We start from the raw sequence: 14,428 nt of genomic DNA, 5'->3' as shown, positions 1-14,428 counted from the left end.
TAAAAAAGCTCAGGAAATCATCACTGCTGAGAGTTAAAGGAATACCTGGCTCAGCAGAGCTCGGACTCTTAGTCAGACTGGCTACAGTACTGAAAAGAAACCTGGGATTATTCTTATTCTCTTCTATCAATGATGAATAATAAGCAGTTCTAGCTTTACGAAGGGCTTTCTTATACATTGTTAAACTATCTTTCCAGACTAACTGAGACTCTTCTAAATTAGAGGAACGCCACTGTCTCTCCAGCTTTCTTGCAGTCTGCTTTAAAGCACGCAGCTGTGAATTATACCAAGGAGCCAACCTCTTCTGGCTGATTACCTTCCTTTTCAGAGGGGCAACATTGTCCAGTGCTGTACGCATTGAAACTATAGTGCTGTCAACAAGAGAGTCAAATGCTGCTGGAGTAAAGTTTAGGTAGTCGTCTTCTGTCATATCTGCACATGGCAGTGAAGAAAAGGATGATGGAATTAATTCTTTAAATCTGGTTACAGCATCCTCTGATAGACACCTTCTATACGTAAATTTCTTCTCAGAAACTGTATAGTCAAGTAATGTAAACTCAAAGGTTATCAGAAAATGGTCAGATAAGACAGAGTTATGAGGGAACACTGTTAACTGTTCACTCTCAATGCCATAAGTCAGCACAAGATCAAGGGTGTGATTAAGGCAGTGAGTCGGTCCGTGAACACTCTGAGAAAATCCAATAGAGTCCAATATAGAATTAAAGTTCATATTCAGGCTGTCATTTTCAACATCTACATGAATATTAAAGTCACCCACTACAATGACTTTATCTGTACTCAGCACTAACTGGGATAAAAACTCTGAGAATTCAGACAGAAACTCAGAATAAGGGTCAGGTGGACGATACACAACAACAAACACAAGAGGTTTCTGTGATTTCCACTTTGCATGGGAAGAATCAGAGATTCAAAAGAGCTCAAACTAATCTTGGGTCTGGGACTGATGAGTAACCCTGATCTGAAGATAGCTGCCACTCCTCCTCCTCTGCCTGTGGTTCCAGGAACGTGAACATTTAAACAGTCAGAGGGAGTTGCTTCATTAATGCTAACATGATCCTCCTGTTGCAGCCAGGTTTCTGTAAGACAAAATATATCAATATGATATAGATATATGATATTGGTTCCTGGGGCTAAATATTATGTGTTCAGTTGACTTAATTTTTTTTCAGTTTATAAATATGAGAACCGTAGATCTTAGTGACAATGAAGCAAATTTTTTTTAAATTTTCTCTGTCTGTCATACCTTACTTCAACCCACCCGTCCTGGAGCCAGGAATTTTTGTAAAGATGTAGTGTTGGATATGTACAAGAGTATCACTGGTACTGTAGCTCAGGAGGTAGAGTAGCTACCCTGCAGCTACCCTGCAGCTACCCTACCCTGTAGCTCAGCGGTCCCCAACCTTTTTTGCGCCACGGACCGGTTTCATGTAAGACAATATTTTCACGGACCGGCCTGCAATGGGTGCCGGAAAAATATGACGAAATAAAATGATACGACCGGCATAAAAACAAATATAAAGTGCATAAAAATACAACTTACCATTACGCTGAATTAGTGGGAGCCCTGAGCTTGTTTCTCTGCAACAAGCTGGTCCCATCTGGGGGTAATGGGAGACAATGACACCCGAAGTGTGTTCCGTACGTCCAGTCTACTACGCAGTTTTGTTTTGGATGCGGTCACTGCAGAAAATCCCGCTTCACAAAGATAGGTTGGAAATGGAAGCAGGGTTTTCAATGCTTTTTGGGCGATCTCAGGATATTCCTCCTTGATTTTAATCCAGAACACTGGCACAGTTGTTGTCTGAAACATACTTTTAAGGCCACCGTCATTTGCAATGTCCAGCAGTTGATCTTCTTCTAGCGCAGACAAGCTCGATTCACCAGGTTTGTTCACAAACGGGTCGCGGATCCATTCTTTCGCAGTCCGTGGGTCTTTTGTGGTCGGGAAGTACCGCTCAAACTCTTTTAAAAGCAAAGACAAGTGATCCTGCACCAGCTGGGAGAATGATGGCTCAGGCTCGGTCTCTTCCAAAATCCCAGACAATGTTTGAAACATGTCAAATATCCCTCGGTTCACTACGTCCCCACAAGTCCAGTTTGGCTTTGAATGCAGCTACTTTATCTGCTAACTTGAAGACAGTTGCAAATTTCCCCTGAAGTGACAAATTAAGTTCATTGAGCAGGTTGAATATGTCGCACAAATAAGCAAGTTTTGCGACCCATTCCTTGTCACTGAAATATGCTGCCAGTGGTGACTTTTTTTCTGAAAAGAACCTCTGCAGCGGCTCTCGTAATTCAAACACTCTTGCCAATGATCTGCCTTTAGATAGCCACCTTACGTCAGTGTGTAAGAGAAGGCGTTTGTACTCCACGTCCATCTCCTCACAAAGTTGCTCGAATAGGCGCGAGTTACGGGCATGCGCTTTGATGTGGTTAATCATTTTAATGACATCATTCAACACGCTGTTTAGTTCAGGTGACATTTTTCGGCTAGCCAGCATTTCCCTGTGAATGACACAGTGCGTTGACTCACATTCAGGTGCAACCTCCTTAACCCGAGCAGTTAAACCAGAAAGCCGTCCGGTCATGGCAGCAGCTCTGTCCGTGCATATGCCGACACAAAAGGACCAATTTAGTTTTCCTGATATGTAATCATCCAGAGACTTGAATAGTTCTGCGGCTGTGGTGTTGGTTGGCAACAATAGTGCACATAACATATCCTCCTGCACATCCTCCTGATATATATATCGCACATAAACAAGTAGTATCGCCTTGTTATCAACATCAGTAGACTTGTCAACCTGGATTGCGTACCACAGTGACTTATTAATCCTCTCCAACAACTGCTGCTCAATGTCCTCTGCGATATTCTCAATTCGCCTAGTGACGGTGCTAGCCGAAAGAGGAACCTGTGCTATCTTTTTAACTGCAGCCTCTCCCAGAAGTTCACGGCAAATGTCCTTAGTGGCGGGCAGGATCAATTCTTCACCAATAGTAAAATGTTTCTTCGCCTTAGCAATACGATTAGCCACCAAGTATGATGCTCTCAGTGCACTCACATTTGTTGATGTGTTGGCAATCAGTAATTGCTTCTGTCCTTCTTGTTCATGTTTTTTTCTTTAAAAAAACTCCAAAGGCTTCTCTTTTAATGCAGGGTGCTTGGTCTCCATGTGCTGAAGCAGTTTTGAAGGCTTCATTGCCTCATTTGCAAGCCTGTCACCACATATTACACAGAGCGGGCTCGGCGCCTGAGAATCACCTGTGGGGATGAACCCGTATTTTAAGTAGGACTCTTGATATTTTCTTTTAAATGCAGCTTTCTTTTTCTTAGATGTTGTAGGCTCTTCTTCTGTCTCCTCATTGGGCCTTTTCCCCTTTCCAAAGAAGCTCGCCAAAGATGTTTGTTTTTTACTCATTTTTGCTAGCTTGTGGGCTAAATTTTTGCGGTAACTGCTGGTAACCTATCACAAGCGTCTTGACTGTCATTGCGCACAGACGTCACTTTTCAAAATAAAAGGTCACTTTTCAAAATAAAACATCTTTAGACTGATAATCAATAAAAAAAAGAAAAAATACAAACGTTCTGGTACCGGTTCTGTGCGGCCCGGTGGTTGGGGACCACTGCTGTAGCTACCCTGCAGCTACCCTACCCTGTAGCTATCCTGCAGCTATCCTGCAGCTACCCTACCCTGTAGCTACCCTGCCCTGCAGCTATCCTGCAGCTATCCTGCAGCTATCCTGCAGCTACCCTGCAGCTACCCTACCCTGTAGCTACCCTGCCCTGCAGCTATCCTGCAGCTATCCTGCAGCTATCCTGCAGCTACCCTGCAGCTACCCTACCCTGTAGCTACCCTGCCCTGTAGCTATCCTGCAGCTACCCTGCAGCTACCCTACCCTGTAGCTACCCTGCCCTGCAGCTATCCTGCAGCTATCCTGCAGCTATCCTGCAGCTACCTTGCAGCTACCCTGCAGCTATCCTGCAGCTACCCTACCCTGTAGCTACCTTGCAGCTACCCTACCCTGTAGCTTTCCTGCAGCTATCCTGCAGCTACCCTACCCTGTAGCTACCCTGCAGCTACCCTACCCTGTAGCTACCCTGCAGCTACCCTACCCTGTAGCTACCCTGCAGCTACCCTACCCTGTAGCTACCTTGCAGCTACCCTACCCTGTAGCTTTCCTGCAGCTATCCTGCAGCTACCCTACCCTGTAGCTACCTTGCAGCTACCCTACCCTGTAGCTTTCCTGCAGCTATCCTGCAGCTACCCTACCCTGTAGCTACCCTGCAGCTACCCTACCCTGTAGCTACCCTGCAGCTACCCTACCCTGTAGCTACCCTGCAGCTACCCTACCCTGTAGCTACCCTGCAGCTACCCTACCCTGTAGCTACCCTGCAGCTACTCCGCAGTCAAAAGTTACTTTGTTTTTTCAGTAACCCTATCAGTTGCTGTTTGATAAACCTCAAACCCCCAAAAAGTCTCATGAAAGTCTGTCTAAAACACATCTAGGATTTTATTTTTTTTCGGTTACATGCAACTTTAAAGTGTTTGTGACTTAATTATGTCCGCTGACAACTTGAGCTCCTCCCAACATTTCTGAAGCCCTTTTCACACATGATCTGTAACATTAATGTTTTCATCCATCTGCTAAAGATGGTTGTCATATAACATAACCAAACATAACTGCCATCCTTTCATATTTCTTTTCATAAGGCATGGTGATAAAGGGTGTATTTCCCAATGTAATGCTACAAAAAAACATTGGTAAATGCTGCTTGAGAGCGTAATGTTGCAAACAGGGGAGGTATCGGTAAAAAAAAGAACCATCAAATACTCGTTTATGTGTTGTATAACACATAATCTGACAGAACAATCATGTTTATTACTCAAACATTCATCCCATCCAGGATCCGATTTGAGCTCTGGTATAAAGAGCCTGATAGAAGAACTGTATATACATATATTTATACAAATATATATTTTAAATATGTAAATATATTTTGTATATATTTATATCTATCTATCTATAGATATAGATATGTTTGTAAATCGCATTTAGATAACATTTCATATAATATACATTCATAGTCACCTATTCTAGTAATAGGTGTCTGCATATGTTTTCAGGCAGTTGGTGCATAACTTTATCTGCCTCTGTATTATTTTAGTGATACGGATAACAGAATTTTCCAAAAATATGAATAATTTAGCCTGTTAGGACGACTACACAATGATTGTTATGGAGACAAACCAAACAGCAATTTGACATAAAGCTTTCTTCCACCATCCAATGATGGACATGTGCACAGTCCTATAATGCATTTTACAATTTAGCAGAGCAAAACTGCATGCATCTTGGGATTCAGACGCGTAACAGCCTTGTAATTCCATAGAAACGGTAGGATTATTGAAACTTGTTGCTTTAAGTGGGATTGAGCTATAATTTAGAAACATTTTGAACCTTTAAACAAAATTGTAAATATGAGCCATGTTTACACGTGGCTGTAACATGTGCAAAAAGATAATCGACTGTTGCTTTGGGCACTGGTTCCCCGTTGTACAGATTCCCCTTTCAACAAGACAAAGGAGAGGGAAAACGTTCAACACTGCGTGATTCAGCTTCACGTCACAGACGCCGCTTTAAAAGCTGACATCAGAGACCATGAACGAGTTGGTTCATGTTCCCAGGGTAAATCACAAGTGTGGAACAAACTGTCAAATGTTTGGAGTGAAAGAACTTCCCCTGCAGTTCAGATAGATCACAACTGACCTGGAATGACCCAACTATATGTGATCAATGTATTATTTGATTGGTTGCAACTGAAATCTGACTGATATTTGAATGTTCCAACTTCTTAGGCAAGGCAAGTTTATTTGTATAGCACAATTCAACTACAAGGCGATTGTAGATATATCTTAGGAGTAATGATGAAAAAAGTCTGAAGAAGCCTGTGCAGTCAAAAGTCAAACATTTCCATGGTTACAGGACACATATTTCTGATGATTGATCACTGGAAGAAGGGGTTTGGTTTGTTGCTCAGGTGGACGGAGCAGGATGGAAGCTCCCACTTGCTGCTGCGCTGTTTATATGCAGATGCATGTTGGGCATCATATTTACTGTATGTTCTCTGCTCTGTTGAATATACATGTGTATGTGTGTGCCTGTCCTCTGTATGTCGTGTCTCTCCTTGGCTTAATGTCCGTATCTAAATTCATGTGCGGCATGGCGGCGGCGTGGTGACGGCGGGGCGGATCACAGGCGGATTGTGTTGGATTTGACTTGAAGCCTCTTTAATCATTGTAACACCGTCATTAATATTCATGCAGTCAGCTGGAACACCCAGCACTCACCGCTCAAAACTTTCTGCACAAAATGTATTAAATACAGCTTAAAAAATTAATGGACTTTAGTTAATATTCCATGAAAAAGAAGGGGGAGGTGGGGGACACACGCCTCCCCTTGCTTCCCCCCTCCTTCTCTGATTGGTGCATGGAGATTGCTCCTTTGATTGGCCTTTGTGTTTTCCCTTTTTTCTGCAGATTTTTCCATCTTTGACGAGACTTCAAAGCGAACACGAGGCATGAACGGTCATTTAGAAGGATTTAAGCACATTATCACATCTGTAATTGTACATGAATAATAAGAGGAGCCGCCGTGATCAATTAGCTTTGAGTCCACAAGAAGATCAGAACCATGGGGGAGGCAGACGGATGGGTGGGGTGGGGCGGAGGACAGGAGGAAATTAGAAAAGTTTCCAAGTGTAGAAGAAATGATGCAGTATTAACTGTAATTCAGCTGTTTGGCAGCCAGAACAGCTCGGCCTGTGATGTTGTGGTTGAACGCCGAGGATTCGTGCAGAACGGCCTGTCAGTCGTGTTTTCTCTCTTTACTGATTTATGAAGAACTAATCTTCTGAGCATCTTCTATTTGGTTGATTACACAGTTTGTATCTATTGTGTGGCATGGCTGCAGCCTTCATAAGGGTCAGAAATCTTTTTCTTTGCAACGTTAAAGATGAAGTCAGAGTGCTCGCATGGACCATTTCACCTGTGAGTGAGGCAGAGAGTCACCCACCACACAGATGGAAGTCCACTGCTTCACATGAAACAGATGGGTAATCCTGGAAAACACTGCTGCCAGTGTAAGAACAGAAGAGCACACAAAGCCTTCAGTTGCTGCTGTTTAAAGTCTTGATTATCCAGAAGTGATCATCCACGGTGTCATGGCTGCACTGAGTGCTAATAGTGAGGGAGCTGGGATTTGTTTCCACCTCTTCTACTGTTACATTGGTCTGTGTGTGTGCGTTTTGTTGCTTCATTTTGAATGATTAGATGTTTAATATGAGACCTGCCACCATTTTAACTAGCCTTGTTGAGCTTACTCTGATTGCTGCCTTTGTTAATGGAATCCAGTAATTGCCTTTAACAGCACCTTAAAGCTGCGTTTGTTCTGTTAATGATCTGTAAGTATTTGCTGTCTTGGCAGGATTCAGGCTGGCAGAGTGTAACAGTGTTTCAGCTGTTCAGGTTGTGATTTTCATTTTTATTTCTTTTACTGCCAGCTAATCCCAAAGTCAATGTGGAACTGCGACAGCGCCTGCCCTCTCAGTGCCTCAACAGTGCCAACAGGTAGGTGCAAGCCCTGCTGTCTGTAAGTTCTGCTCCCACCCCGGTATTAGGGTGGAGATACGGGTGGAGATAAGGGTGGAGATACGGGTGGAGATGAGGGTGGAGATAAGGGTGACATGTTTTAATGAGTAGAGACTGCGCTGCCCACTGTAAGCTTTTGGCACGTGTTCACCCTGTAAGGTAAAGTGATTCTCCTCTCCTGTGTCTGTGATGGCGTCACAAACTAACGTCCCTTCCAATCATAGAGCAGCAACACTTTGTAGCTGCAGAGCTCAGCCGAGAATAAGGCCTCACTTCACGTTTACTCTCTAACTCAAATCCTGTGTTTTACAGACCAGAGATCAGCCTGAACACAGGCCTCAGCAACTGCTCTCAAGGTAACACCATCCATCCATCCATCCATCCAAACATCCATCCATCCATCCCTCCTTCCATCCATCCATCCATCCAAACATCCATCCATCCATCCCTCCTTCCATCCATCCATCCATCCAAACATCCATCCATCCATCCCTCTTTCCATCCATCCATCCATCCATCCAAACATCCATCCATCCATCCATCCAAACATCCATCCATCCATCCATCCATCCATCCATCCATCCATCCATCCATCCCTCCATCCATCATCCACCCATCCCTCCTTCCATCCATCCATCCATCCATCCCTCCTTCCATCCATCCAAACATCCATCCATCCATCCATCCATCCCTCCTTCCATCCATCCATCCATCCATCCATCCATCCATCCATCCATCCATCCCTCCTTCCATCCATCCATCCATCCATCCCTCCTTCCATCCATCCATCCATCCCTCCTTCCATCCATCCATCCATCCAACCATCCATCCATCCATCCCTCCTTCCATCCATCCATCCATCCAAACATCCATCCATCCATCCATCCAAACATCCATCCATCCATCCCTCCTTCCATCCATCCATCCATCCAAACATCCATCCATCCATCCCTCCTTCCATCCATCCATCCATCCAAACATCCATCCATCCATCCATCCATCCATCCATCCATCCATCCATCCATCCATCCATCCATCATCCACCCATCCCTCCTTCCATCCATCCATCCATCCATCCATCCAAACATCCATCCATCCATCCATCCATCCATCCATCCAAACATCCATCCATCCATCCATCATCCACCCATCCCTCCTTCCATCCATCCATCCATCCATCCATCCAAACATCCATCCATCCATCCATCCATCCATCCATCCAAACATCCATCCATCCATCCATCCATCCATCCATCCATCCATCCATCATCCACCCATCCCTCCTTCCATCCATCCATTCACCCATCCATTCATCCAAACATCCATCCATCCATCCATCCATCATCCATCCATCCATCTATCCATCAATCCATCCCTCCATCCCTCCCTCCCTCCATCCATCCCTCCCTCCCTCCCTAATGAAACATTCATCAGATTTCTCTAAAAAAGGAGTATTTCAGTCCTACTGACTCTCACCGAGCGTTCTGTCTCTTTCAGCCAGTCACCTTCAGGAGTTTCCCATCTCCTGCTCCCCTTCCCTTGTCTCCCACAGGAGTTGTGTGTCTCCCGTCTCTCCTCCATCCTACAGGAGCCCTTTGTCTCCCTTGTCCTCCAGGTTTCTAAGAGGTCCAGGGGAGATGGAGGTGGACCTTCCCACCAGCCGGGGCCCATCTCCTTGGGCAGAGAGTTGCAGGGATGCTTCCGATGAAGATGCAGCATCCAGAGGTCCTGGTAGTCCTGCCCAGGGAACACAGCTGATCCCTCCTGGCGACAGGTGAGAGGGGAGACATTGCTACAACTCTCTAAGTACTCATCACCCTTATTACCACCACTGCTGCTACTAAACCACGACTGCTCCTGTATTTTATTGATGATGTATAAATAAATTTGGCTTCATGTTTAGAACTAAACAGTTGCAGAGGAAGCACCAAGAAATGAGGTTGAAAAAGAAGCATTAAAAAAGTGGAAGTGAGAGGGTTGAAGTACCTGCAGACAATTAAAGAAACAAACAAACACAATGAGCTGGTTTGGGAAAGCTGATGGGCTGCTCCATTTGATTTGAACCAGTCTTATAAATCACCTTGGACATGTAGCTGTTGTTTCACATTAACCAAAAGCATCAGATCTCAGTATCAGAGTTCAGTTTCTAACACTGAGCTGGAGAGGATTCAACATCTCAGCTCGTAAGAAGTCCCATTCACCTCAATGCTTTGAAAATAAAGAAAAAGAAGTGATTTATCAGAACTATAGATTATTACACATTGAAATAATGATATTGGTTATACTGAGAGTTCCATAATGTCAAGTTTTTGTGTGTTTTTTGAAAAGATTAATGTGATATGTTTAGAGCCTTGCCACAGACAGATTTATTAAAAAGTTTATTGCTTTTTATTGAAGCTCCCTGTCTTTCTGTAATTCAGGTTCATTTGTCTCCTCTTTAGATACTTTTCAAATAAACCTGTGCATCACTGTATGAAGTGTAAGCTGTTAAATTTAGATTTCATTTGATTAGTTGAAGTGTTTGAGGGCCAGGCAGAAATAGAAAGATAGTAAAAGCAATTGCAGCAGGAAGGTGAAGAAGTTGATTAGAAGCAACTGATATAATAAAGTCAGAAACAGTCAATTACAGAAGACTGTGTCAGCCATATTCAGTGTCTTATTTACCTGCTTTATTACGCTAAGAAGCAGCCTGACCTTTAAGGTAATATGAGAGAATTACTGGCGTACATCAGTCGGTGCTTATTAAACTTGCTGCCTGCAGCTCCGTGCCTCACATTTGATAATATGCGACCACAACCTCACTTTAAAACACCTGACCTGAATACACATAGGTGATCCACTAATGAAACCCACTCTAAGATGATGTCACTGGAGACCTTACCACTCGCAGCCTCACTGACCAGAAGCCGTTGTAGTTCAATCTTTATATACCATGGTACCCTGATAGGATGCCACCTGTGCAGCAAGTCCAGTGGTGAAACTTCCTCTCTGCTAAATGTTCCACAGTCAGCTGTCAGTGGTGTTATAACAAAGTGGAAGCGAATGACAGGAACTCAGCCAGGAAGTGGTCGGCCACGTAAAATGCCAGAGCGGGGTCAGAGGATGCTGAGGTGCTCAGAGGTCCCAGCTTTCTGCAGAGTTCTACAGACCTCCAACCTTCATGTTGCCTTCAGATTAGCTCAAGAACAGTGCGCAGAGAGCTTAATGGAATGGGTTTCCATGGCAACTGCATCCAAACCATACATCACCAAGTGCAATGCAAAGCGTCGGGTGCAGCGGTGTAAAGCACGCCGCCACTGGACTCTAGAGCAGTGGAGACGCCTTCTCTGGAGGGACCAATCACGCTTCTCCATCTGGCATCTGATGGAGGAGTCTGGGTTTGGCGGTTGCCAGGGGAACGGTACTGGTCTGACTGCGTTGTGCCAAGTGTAAAGTTTGGTGGAGGGGGGATTATGGTGTGGGGTTGTTGTTAGGAGCTGGGCTTGGCCCCTTAGTTCCAGTGAAAGGAACTCTGAATGCTTCAGCATACCAAGAGATTTTGGACCATTTCATGCTCCCAACTCTGTGGAAACAGTTTGGGGACGGCCCCTTCCTGTTCCAACATGACTGCGCACCAGTGCACAAAGCAAGCTCCATAAAGACATGGATGAGCCAGTTTGGTGTGGAAGAACCTGACTGGCCTGCACAGAGTCCTGACCTCAACCCGATAGAACACCTTTGGGATGAATCAGAGCAGAGGCTGAGAGCCAGGCCTTCTGTCCAACATCAGTGTCTGACCTCACAGATGTGCTTCTAGAAGAATGGTCAAAAACTCCCATAAACACTCCTAAACATTGAAGAAAGGTCAAACACTCCCATAAACACTCCTAAACCTTGAAGAATGGTCAAACACTCCCATAAACACTCCTAAACCTTGAAGAATGGTCAAACACTCCCATGAACACTCCTAAACCTTGAAGAAAGGTCAAACACTCCCATAAACCCTCCTAAACCTTGAAGAATGGTCAAACACTCCCATGAACACTCCTAAACCTTGAAGAATGGTCAAACACTCCCATAAACACTCCTAAACCTTGAAGAAAGGTCAAACACTCCTAAACCTTGAAGAATGGTCAAACACTCCCATAAACACTCCTAAAGCTTGAAGAAAGGTCAAACACTCCTAAACCTTGAAGAATGGTCAAACACTCCCATAAACACTCCTAAACCTTGAAGAAAGGTCAAACACTCCCATAAACACTCCTAAACCTTGAAGAATGGTCAGAAACTCCCATAAACACTCCTAAACCTTGAAGAATGGTCAAACACTCCCATAAACACTCCTAAAGCTTGAAGAAAGGTCAAACACTCCTAAACCTTGAAGAATGGTCAAACACTCCCATAAACACTCCTAAAGCTTGAAGAAAGGTCAAACACTCCTAAACCTTGAAGAATGGTCAAACACTCCCATAAACACTCCTAAACCTTGAAGAAAGGTCAAACACTCCCATAAACACTCCTAAACCTTGAAGAATGGTCAGAAACTCCCATAAACACTCCTAAACCTTGTGGAAAGCTTGGCCAGAAGAGCTGAAGCTGTTATAGCTGCAAAGGGTGGGCCGACGTCACATTAAACCCTCTGGATTAAGAATGGGATGTCAGTGGGGCGGCTGTAGTTCAGGAGGAAGAGCAGTCACCCACCAATCGGAAGGTCGGTGGTTCTACTCCCGGTTCCACATGTCGAAGTATCCTTGGGCAAGACTCTAAATCCCACGTTGCTTACCGATGCATCCATAGGTGTATGAATTATATGAGTTACAAGCACATATAGTATTGAGGACTATGCCAGGAGACATGTAAATGAGCAGCACAAACAAACAAAAAAAAAGGGGTCCGTAAAGAAGTCTATTTCGTCAAGTCATTTTTAACTTTTTGAATCAGAGGAGAGTAATTAGTTTCAAACAAATTGTTTAAGTCCGGAGTAACAAAGATACCCAAGTCCATGAAGCCGCCCTTGGACACCTGAAAGGGGAATTGTATTAACATATCGTGGAGTATATTAAAGGTCATAGCAACAGACTTCCCCAAGTTAATCTTGTAGCCTGAAGATGCACTGAATGTAGCTAGGGAATTCAAAACTGCAGAGATTGACTTTTCGGGATTACTCAAATATAAAAGCACATCATCCGCGAATAAAGAAATAACATGGTTTCCCTCACCTAGCCTAATTCCAGATATATCAGGGTTAGTTCTGATAGCCTCCGCCAAGGGTTCAATGAACAATAAAAACAACAAAGGTGATACAGGGTACCCGCGGGGTCTTAAAAACTTGAAAAAGTCTTAAATTTGATAACCGTAAATTAAGGCCTTGAAAAGGTCTTACATTTTGTTTACAAGTCTTAAATTTCATTCTCAAAGGTCTTATTTTCTCCCTTATCTGCATGATAGTACAGCTCAACAACATAACTGTATACTTAGTAAAACACTAACAAAAAACAAAACATGGAATGTTGCGTTGTAAAATGATTTTTTTTTTCTCTCCGACTATCGATCTCCGACATGAGGTGGCATTAATGCACTGTTTCAACTCCGCGGTCGGAAAATCCTGATTTCCAAGTGTACTAGAACGCCACATTACGCTAGAACGTGCACAGTTACGCCGCTGACCCACCGATGCCGTCGCTCGCGCAGCAGCTTTGGGATGGGCAAGTGCAGATTTAATCCACTATGGCTCAATGAATCAAAATATGACTGGGTTCAGGCTGTACCGGGGAATGAGTGTGAGGCTCAGTGCCGTCTGTGCCTAAAAAAATTCAAGCTCGGCACAATGGGTCTTTTGGCCTTGGAGTCGCACATGAAGAGTGCTAAACATTTAGCATGCTTAGCTGCTACACAGAAGCAGGCACCCATATCCCAGTTCTGCGCCGCAAACCCGACGCCAACCTCAACAGTCACCTCGGCTGCCAGCAACACCGAGCCCACACAGCCAGGTAACATACGAGCTTTTTGTGGCTCGACGCCAACTCTTAAGGGAGAGGTGACGTGGATATTAAAGACGATATCGGACCACTACTCCTATACGTCAAATGAAAATATAAGCAAGCTCTTCAAAGTGATGTTCCCCGACTCGGAGATCGCGGCTACTTTCACATATGGGAGCAACAAGACTGCCTATATTACCAAGTTTGGTCTGGCCCCTTTCATCACCAAACAACTGACCGACCAGGTCAATAAGGCGTCTGGATTTGTGGTCATGCTTGACGAAAGTCTAAACAAAAGCACAAAAACTAAACAGCTGGACATTCATCACTTTATTCTTTATTAAAATAAGTAATTGTTATTTGTCCCTGTGTTATTCTGTTATTCTGACAGATTTCTTTTGCATTATTTCATAAATGTATGCCAGAATAGGTGCGAGGTTGGTCTTAAATTTCATTGGACATGGTCTTAAAAAGGTCTTAAAAAGTCTTAAATTTGAGTGGAAAAATCCTGGGGGGACCCTGTGACAGGGGGCATCCTTGTCTGCATCCCCTGTACACTGGAAAACCTTGAGACATCAGGCCATGTATATTAACTGTGGCGATTGGGTCAGAATAAAAGGATTTAATCATATTAATGAAATTAGGGCCTAGACCAAATTTTTCTAATACCAGAAACAAAAAAGACCATTCCACTCGATCAAATACCTTTTCAGGATTGAGAGAGACTATCAATGCTAACATTGTCCTAACATTGTGCGGTGCGTTGATACAACTTAGTCTGACCATGTTGATAGTCCCTCC

The 14,428-nt window shown here is 44.0% G+C and overlaps 1 protein-coding gene across 4 annotated transcripts in view; it reads left to right on the top strand.

Annotated features, from left to right (window-relative positions):
- mipol1 (mirror-image polydactyly 1) overlaps positions 1–14,428 on the top strand; it is a 129,557-nt gene that overhangs the window by 33,873 nt on the left and 81,256 nt on the right. For all 4 annotated transcript variants that reach the window (XM_075448532.1, XM_075448531.1, XM_075448534.1 and 1 more), the window contains exons 3-5: positions 7,580–7,646; positions 7,980–8,023; positions 9,165–9,441. In XM_075448532.1, coding sequence (XP_075304647.1) covers positions 7,580–7,646; positions 7,980–8,023; positions 9,165–9,441 — 388 coding nt within the window. The remainder of the gene's footprint in view (positions 1–7,579; positions 7,647–7,979; positions 8,024–9,164; positions 9,442–14,428) is intronic.

This window comes from Odontesthes bonariensis, chromosome 17 (genome assembly GCF_027942865.1).
Source record: "Odontesthes bonariensis isolate fOdoBon6 chromosome 17, fOdoBon6.hap1, whole genome shotgun sequence".
Taxonomy (NCBI): Eukaryota; Metazoa; Chordata; class Actinopteri; order Atheriniformes; family Atherinopsidae; genus Odontesthes; species Odontesthes bonariensis.
The sequence above is the reverse complement of the archived record's forward strand: the minus strand, read 5'-3'. Positions and strand labels throughout refer to the sequence as shown.